This window comes from Apium graveolens, chromosome 2, assembly GCF_009905375.1.
Source record: "Apium graveolens cultivar Ventura chromosome 2, ASM990537v1, whole genome shotgun sequence".
Taxonomy (NCBI): domain Eukaryota; kingdom Viridiplantae; phylum Streptophyta; class Magnoliopsida; order Apiales; family Apiaceae; genus Apium; species Apium graveolens.
Genome location: NC_133648.1, coordinates 128,410,166 through 128,419,722, shown reverse-complemented (window position 1 = coordinate 128,419,722; position 9,557 = coordinate 128,410,166). Strand labels below are relative to the sequence as shown.

Below are 9,557 nucleotides of genomic sequence, written 5' to 3'. Positions count from 1 at the left end.
TCATTCTTCAAATAGTAACTTGCAAACTCAACCTTCTGTTCTTCCTTTACTTTCACTAAGGCAAATGCCTTCTCTATCTTCTTTAACCAAACATTTGCTTCAATCGGCTCTAAGGAACCCTTGAATTCTGGTGGGTTTACTACCTGAAAAGTTTTGAAAGTTACATGGGGATTGGTCTGTCTTTGTTGTTGTTGTGCCAGGTGAACTGTTTGTTGGGCCAAGATTTGAAGAATCTGGGCTATTGCTGGGTCTATGGGTCCTGGGTTTGCATTCTGATTTGTATCATCTTGGTTGTTATTGTTGTTGTTGTTGGTTTCTTCATTCTGGGTGTTGGTGCGGGTATTTCTTCTGGGAGGCATTTTCTGTAAAGAATCAAACAACTTATTTAGCTTTTAAACCAAATTCTTTGCAGAAAAGAAAAGTTTTGTAAAACAGAAATATTTCTTTTTGAAAACAGTTATAACTAAGTAAATTGCATGCTTCTTTACATAATATAAACAGTTATGGACAACAGGGTACATGGTATCACAGGGGTATAACTGGTGCAATAAATAAGGTAAAGTAAAACAGGTGCAGTAAAATAAATGACAATACTGGAAAGGAAAGGTGTTGATATATATAGATCAAAAGTTTTGGGTAGTACAAGCGTAAAGACGCTTCGAAAGTAAAACCAAAAAGGGTACAACAACCTACTCACTAGTCAGCATAGCTAGTCTATAAATACAACTCAAAAGTCTACTAATACACACTACACACTACTGTACATACTACATAACCATCACAATACTACTCAGAATCTCTGGATCTCTAACTCATGGCAAGTCTGGACCTCCAATCTCCTCAAGCTTCTCTAGAACCCACTTAGCCCACTTCACTAGGAAATCAGGGGTGATGTCCTCATGTGTAGCCTCAACAATCCTTACTGCAGCTGTTCTACGAAACGCCTGGAGCCTCTCTCTGAGTCGCCTCTCACCACTCCCAACCTCTTTGGTACACATAATATGTAGTAACTCCTGAATCTGACCCTGTAGGAATCGCTGCTCCATAAGGCAAGCCTCAAACTGATGATATGGGACAGGTTAGGAAGAGAACTGGAAAGGTGCTCCTGTAGCTGAGTCACTAGTAAAGCCTGAATCAGCAGGTGGGGGTCCTCTAATAGGTGGCCTCATGCCTGGAGGTGGAATAGCCTGTAATGGTACGGGCTGCAACACAGGTGGAGGTAGTATAGCCAACACTGGTGGAACAATAGGACGTGGATCCGAAGACGGTACTCCAACTGAAGGTTCTGAGTGATCAGCTGATACGGGGATAAAAGAGTCAGCCATCGCTGCTATCTGAAATAATATCGCAATATAAGAATCTCGAAATACGACGCGAATCATACTAATACCTGTTATACCAAAGCACTCAACCTCTCGATGTTCTATCTTTCTATTCCTTATTTCTAATCCTAACCCTTTACCCATTCCCGTCAACCTAGGCTTGTGTCAGTGACTTATAACCTGTAGCTCTGATACCAAACCGGTGGCGCCCTCCAAACCCGGGTCAGAAGTTTGGGGTCCACACACATACACCTTATTTATAACCTACTTATAACAATAATAAAGATAATAATAATAATATGCAGTGACCCTACTTACCAACTATCACGGATCGCAACAGGTTAAAGTATGCACACAAGCCAACCACACTTACTTATATTACAACCCGTTCAAATCCCAACTATCCAACTCAGAACTGAGTATTAAACATTATTACAAACTTTTACAAACTTAAATTATTCCAAAAGAAGCCTACTAGCTTAGCTCGATCAACCTGAACCCCTAGCTCTCGTGCTGGACTGGGGATCCTCGGTACCAACCGGTTCCTTCTTAACTGGAAAAGAACATAAACAACATCGCACAAATGAGCTAACTAGCTCAGCAAGTCACAATGACAAAACTGAGAATAATGATCATCAGGTAAATATGGTTATGATATCAAGTGAACAATGGATTATGATTTAGAATTGGATATTATATTTTCATTTTAAAAACCAAGGTTAGGCTGCTGATCAGTCACGCACTAACCCCGAGCAAAGCACACAGCACTGCTGTAACTACTGGATCCAAGGCACACATTGGCCTAACTTGACCATTATATGGTCTGACCATGAATCTGGTCCACAATTTTAAAAAAACAATCCAATTCTACCATAATAACAGAATAAGCAGTAATAAACAATAAACAGGATCATTAACAACATTGGACGTTCAATAATGAAAATGGTTTCAATCTGTATAAAGATCAATATGGCATTTCCAAAGCCTGGTTGTTAGGTATTGAAAGAATTGGATAACAAAGGAATCAACATTTCAGGGTTCCAAGGATTTGGTCTTTCAAAGCTTAAGATACAATGGTTTGAATGTGTAAGCAATCTGGTTCAGTGTTTAATATTTAGTTTGTATGTATTTGTGGAGTAGTATCGTATATTTGAGGTTCGTATTTGGGTATACAACAATCAATGGTCTAGAAAGAATCAGGTTTACGGCTCAAGATCAATAACTGGAATCAAGGTTTAGGGTTCAGTGCTTCAAAGCACTAGCAATATAAAATAGGAATATCAATCACTACAATATCTCGAGAAAGTTCAGAACACTTGCCTGATACTAGCTTACTATACTGCACTCGCTTTCAATCACCACTGTCTTATTCCTCGACTACCTGTTTTCCTTTTCTACGCCTTGCCTCTTCTTGATTTCTGCAGTGATTTGGAACACAGAATCTGATATAACACCTCAAGACCTTTGGATTGAGTACTCGAGCTTTGAAAATAGAGATCAATAACACCTTCGTTTTGCTGTTTGATTCTTGGAAGATTATATGAATAAAAGGTTTTTCTCTGGAAAATTATATAATTAACTGTCTGCAAATGATTTTGATACGAAATAAAATACGGGAAAAGGCTATTTATATTTACGGGAAAATAGTATCCCGTCGGATCATTCCGGATATAAAACGGTACGTTTGTTTATAAAAACTGATCCAAACGGTATCGGTTTTCGGGATAATTATCCAAATCAGTATAATTTGTACTGCGGTCTTGGTCTTAGCGCCTGGTTACACGTATTACGAGGTGATAATTGGAATAGTTTAATAAAAAGCTCTTGTTTATCGACAATATGAGTTTTATTGATTTACCGAAATGAATATTGTATCGAAAATGTTGCGCCAGGACCCGCGCAGGACAAACCGTACACCGGATCGAAAAAGCCGAAACATGGAATATGCTCGGAATATTACAATTGGGTTAGGAAGGAGTTCTCGGATGAGTTTCGGGTTCCAAAAATGTAACAACGGATGACGTCGGTTGGTTCTCGTTTTTATAAAATAGATTTTAAATACCCGGAAAAATATTTTATAAATTTCATATGATCCTTATAAATTCATAAATCAACATAAAAATAATTAGGAAGATATGACAATTATCTATATTTTATTTTAGACATATAAAAATTAAAATACTCAATTAATAATATTTTTAAATATCAAAACATATTTAACACTTAACAATTAATTCACAGAACAAATACTGAACATATATATTAATTATTTATTAGCAAAAATACTTACACGATATATCCCGGATATTATAGGGACTCCCAGATTGTAGTCAAGCAAACAAACGGTGAGTAAATAGTGAAGGATCCAATCCTAGCTAAGTATCAAGCTTTGGTCCAGAGCTACCTTGCTTTCATACCATGAATTTAAGTTCTACAAATCTTCCGAGAAGAAAATTCAGAGGCCGATACCTTGTCTTAGATGGTCTAGAACTCATTGGGCTTAGATTGCTCCATCTACTTTGAGGAATTGCAAAAGCCAACTATAGAAACTGAAGAGATCCTGGAGATAGAAAACACACCGAATTGGATGAGTCCTTTCATCAACTAGTTGGAAAAGGGGGGATCTCTCAGAAGACAAAGGGAAGGCTCAAAGATTAAAAGCTAAGGCAGCAAAGTTCTTCCTTGAAGAATGTCTACTCTATCATCGGACCTTCTCCTCCCCTATCCTGAAATGCGTCGACCCAACAGAGGCGGAGTACTTCCTAATGGAAGTTCATGAAGGGATATGCATATCATATATCTGTGAAGGCCCTGGCTCATAAGAAAATAAGGCATTGCTATTACTGGTCAACGATTCACCAAGATGCTGTCGAATTTGTGAAAAAATGCAAGAAATGTCAACTCTTCAGTAACAGACCCCGGCTCAGCCCAGTCCTACCCTCATCAGTCATGCCTCCAATCCCCTTCGCTATTTGGGGTATAGATATAATGGGACCCTTTACCCGGGCTAGAGGAGATCTGAGATACCTATTAGTCTCAATCGACTACATGACTAAGTGGGTGGAAGCAAAGGCAATGAGAACCATAAATCAGCAGGACTGTATAAAATTCGTAGATAATATCTTGATGAGGTTCAGAATCCCAAGAGTCCTGGTATCAGACAATGAACCGCAGATTGTCGAGTCATAATTTGAATAATATCTCCAAGAGCGGGGTATCAAGAATAAAAAGTCATCAGTAGCATACCCTTAGGGAAATGGACAAGTAGAAGTCACAAACAAAATCCTTCCCGAGGCATCGAGAAAAGGCTTGGAGAAAGCAAGAGCAAGCGGCCAGAAGAATTTCTCAATATTTTATGGGCCTACATGACAAGCCCCTGGACAAGCACATGCGAAACTTCTTTCAAGCTAGCTTACGGGACAGAGGCAATGCTACCCATTGAGGTAGGATCCCCTTCTCATCGAGCGATCAACTTTGATAAAATAGCCAATGAGGAGGGGCTCAGAACAAACATTGAACTCATTGATGAGGTTCGGGACCAGGCTATATCAAGAATGAAAAAATACAAGGAGAAAATTAAGGAACACTTCAGTAAGAAGTCCAGGGTCAAAAAATTTCAAGTTAAAGACCTGGTACTTCGAGATACAGAAGCCTCAGACCCTAAAAATATTGGAAAGTTGATGCCCAAGTGGGAGGGTCCTTATAAGCTCAAAGAAGTCTTAAGGCCAAGAACTTAAAAGGTAATGAACATGGATGAATCCGAGATCCCCAATACCTGGCATGGACTCAGGCTCAGAAAGTTTTATCAGTAGAAAAAGCAACCAAAAACTTGTAGCCTATGGCAAGCAACCACTCTATAATTCAAATTCTTGTATGAAAAAAATTTCAGATTAATGAAAAGAATTTTCCTGTTTTAGTTAGCTATTATTAAAACAATTACTATTAAAAAAGCAAACATCAACCCGGCTATGGATTCATACCCGGGTTGAAAGCAATCAATTTGTAATTAGAATATTTTCTAAGTATAAAAAGCAATATAAAGCAAACATCAACTCGGCTATGAATTCATATCCAGGTTGAGAGCAATCAAGTTGTACTTAGAATATTTTCCAAGTATAAAAGGCAATATAAAGCAAACATCAACCTGGCTATGGATCTATACCCGGGTTGAAAGCAATCAATTTGTACTTGGAATATTTTCTAAGTATAAAAAGCAATATAAAGCAAACATCAGCCCGACTATGGATTCATACCCGGGTTATAAGTAATCAATTTATACTTAGAATATTTTCTAAGTATAAAAAGAAATATAAAGGAAACATCAACCTGTATATGGACTCGTACCTGGGTTAAATGCAATCAATTTGCACTTAAAATATTTTCTAAGTATAAAAAGAAATATAAAGTAACATCAACCCGGCTATGGACTCATACCCGAGTTGAAAACATTTAATTTATACATCAACCCGGATATGGACTCGTACCCGGGTTGAATGCAATAATTTGCACTTAGAATATTTTCTAAGTATAAAAAGAAATATAAAGCAAACAACAACCCGGCTATGAATTTATACCCGGGTTGAAAGCAATCAATTTGCACTTAAAATATTTTCTAAATATAAAAAGCAATATAAATCAAGCATCAACCCGACTATGGATTCATAATCGGGTTGAAACCAATCATTTTGTACTTAGAATATTCTCCAAGTCCAAATAACAATATAAAACTAACACCAACCCGGAAAGGAATTTAAACCCGGGTCGAAAGTAATTATTATATTCTTAGAATATTTTCTAGGCATGGAAAGTAATTTAAAGCCAACATCACCCCGGCTATGGATTCATCCCCGGTTGAAGCATTCAAATTTTTACTTAGAATATTTTCTAAGTATAAAAACTATCATAAATCTAACAACTAGATACGAAAAACAAAACCAAATTCATAAAAAAGCAATCCGGATTGAACACCAATCCGGCCAAATTCAAGTTTCAAACATCATCAACAATAATAAAGTATGAGGAAACCAATAATTACATGGGCATAGCCCAAATAGCTTGGCAAAGCGGAATTCACCTACAGGAAGCTAGGATTGGGACCATCATAGGGTTCCGGTTCTTCCTTCCCCTGTTCAATTCAAGCTTTGGCAACAAGAAACTCCTGAATAAATCTTGCCCAGCTTACCCCGGGATTGGTCTTGACATGCCTCTCTACTACAACCCAAGCTCTCTGCACATCAGGGGCCCCGGCTTAAGCAACGACCATATCATACTACTTACTTTCCTCGAACTCGGAAATGATAGCTTCTTTATTTAAATTCTCCTTGGCAACCAAATCAGCTTTTGAGCTTCTCAACCTTCTTGGAAAGACCATCAGCCCGGATCTTCTCCTCCTTGAGCTGCCTGTTCAACCCGGATTCAACTGTTTTGAAACCCTCCCAGGCCTCATCCAACTCATCTTTCAGATTAATTGCCATATCCTTCTCCGAATCAGCCTTCTTGTTAGCCTCCCGGATCTCGTTGAAGGCAATATCCAAGCAGACAACAATAGCACTCCCAACCTAAAAGAAAGCAAGAAAAAATGGCTAATCAATAAAACATACCTGGGTATGAAAAATAGGGAAATATAAATTTACCTGTCCCCAATGCCCGGTAACTTTCTTAAAAGCTGCAGCCATCCCGGATCCTTCCATCTCATCCCAACCATCATCAGCCGGAATATCGGACATAAAGTAAACTGGATCCACCAGGGTCTTGGTACCAACTTTCACAGGCTCACTGTCCAGACCCTTCCCCTCAGAATCGCAAACAACCTGGTTGGAAACAACAGTTTTTCCCCGGGGAGGTCTAGAAATCGGGACATTCTTCTTCCTCTTATGATGGGACTCTTCTTCATCAGGAACTTCCTGAAGGATAGGGTCAACATTCATGGGCTCGGAACCCGGATTCATCTCATTCTCAGGAGCAGATGACTCGGCCCCCCTTCGGCATCTGCAGACCCGGATCCAACACCAGCAATGCTTTTAGTCTTAAAAGCAAGCCCCAAGCTATTGAAAACAACAACATATGCAGAGAAAGACATGATATTAGCAAAATTCGGATTATAGTGGGGTAAACTTGAAAGAAAACAAGGAAAACCAAGTCAAAATACTAGAGCATAACCGGATAAGCATAGCATAAATGACCCGGGTATAAAATCACAACAATATCCGGGTATACAGAAAGCAAAATTTACAATTAAAGTGAATACCAACAAACTTACACCCAAAATTGAAGAGAGTCTTATGATTCAAAAATGTATCCCGGGTAAGCTGAAACCGGAGACAAACACAGAAAAACCCTAATATGCTCAATAGCTTCCCCCTCAAGAACATCCAGGTTGAATTTTGTCTGAATACCCTCTAGGGTGAAATAGGGGAGGTAGGCCAAGTCCATACCCTTCAACAAAATTATCTTCCCATTCTAGTACTTCAAGGAGGTCAGGTGCATAATCGGCTTGGACCTACTCGGACCATACCCACACTTAGCAGCCCAGAACTGAATCTCATAAAAAGGCTTCTGGCTTAAGTTTGACAAGTAAAAGAGCTGATGGAACAACTTTAGGGTAGGCTGAAACCCAGCTTTATTGCAACAAGATATGAACCATATCATAGAATTGATCCCGTTCAGAGTAATCTGCATAGGGGAAATCTTATATACGTGCTTACAAAGGTGCTTAACAAACATGTGGCACCGAGGATTCTACCCCGATCTGAGATGCTCCATCCAATCAGGATAAAACCATCAGCTGGCCGGTGGTAGATCCGCTCATGAGGTTCTGGCCATCTCCACTTGATGTCCGGGGTCAACTGGAACACAGCTCGGAATGCCTTATCTATTTCAGCAGGATCCGCCTCAACAAAATGATCCTTTAAGGCATAGTGGTTCTTGTTTATGGGAAAATCCGCAAAAGTTCGATCCAGTTCTGCCTGATTGTAGACCCCGAGATGACCGTTTGGCTATTTCTCATACTTGATCCTCATATAGTAAACATAATTCTCAACATCCTTAGCCTTGGTCACAAAATGATTTTTCACATCGATCTAGTACCCCTCAGGAGTGAAGGGTATGGATCAATCCGGGAGCTTCTTATACCGAAACACACTAATAACCTTGGTCGAAGTCGCCGTTATCTTAACCATCTCAACCCGGATCTGATCCCTATATGGAGAATCCAGATCACTCTCCTAGCTTGATGAACCTGGGTAGGAAGTAAACAGTATCTTAGCAAGTTCCTTGATCCGGACCATATACCTATTAAAATCAATATGAGTTATTCTGGATTCCTACAAGTTTTATGTTTTACTAAGTGGTCCGGACCTGACACATTATGTTAGTTCTACCATAACCTGCCAATCTGGACCGATATTGCAAGTCCAACCCGGTCATACATCATTAATCCGGATTAACAATATCATAAACACTATATTCCGCCCGCAAGGGTTGGTTCAGTTGGTTAAAGAGGGAATAACTATCCTCTTGGTCACAGGTTCGAATCCCACGGGAGGAGAATTTATGATTATGCCTCCTAAGCCAGAGCATGTCGCTTAAATGCGTTTTACCTTAGTTCACGTGGTTTGTAGGCTATTGTGTGAGCCCATAGGGTTTACCCAGTATGCACCCGAAGGGTAGCGGATGCGGGTTATCTATGATAAAAAACACTATATTCCTACTTATCAACAAACAAAGAACAAAACACTTTTCAATCACCCATAACCGTGAATGCCTCCAAACCCGTGTATGAACATACTCCCAGGCTAAACAAGCAAAACATAAGCATAAAACCAACCCATAGCCGGGTATACACCCCCCAACCCGGCTATAAATAAAAACCTAACCAAAAATAGTCCCTACAAAGAATCAAAGACCAAAATACGTACTTTTTACACATACTTACATACATTTTAACCAAGAACACCAAGAACAACCATTGAAACCCAAAAAAATGAACCGGAATCCAAATCAAAAAAAACAAATTTCATACAGATCTAAGCATCAAAACGAAAATAGACAAAGAAACACAAAAATCCACCAAAAAAGAACATACAAAACATTATTTTTCAACAAAACCGCGTATGTAAGGATCGAACATGCAGAAGTTTGAAAACAAAAACTATTAAAGAAGGAAAAAGAAAGAAAACTTACAAGTCAATCGAGAACGGCGACGGAAAACGGCGGAAAAATAGCGAGAGAGCAAAG

General features: G+C 39.1%; 1 protein-coding gene across 1 annotated transcript; it reads left to right on the top strand.

Moving 5' to 3' along the window:
* The first annotated feature begins 4,687 nt into the window (after positions 1–4,687).
* LOC141693198 (uncharacterized) lies at positions 4,688–5,059 on the top strand. Its single transcript, XM_074498220.1, has one exon. The coding sequence runs from the start codon at positions 4,688–4,690 to the stop codon at positions 5,057–5,059; it is 372 nt and encodes a 123-aa protein (XP_074354321.1).
* Positions 5,060–9,557: the final 4,498 nt, after the last annotated feature.

What these genes read in the sequence shown, in the direction of transcription:
- LOC141693198 (XM_074498220.1), top strand. Translation starts at nt 4,688, where the DNA reads ATGACAAGCCCCTGGACAAGCACATGCGAAACTTCTTTCAAGCTAGCT.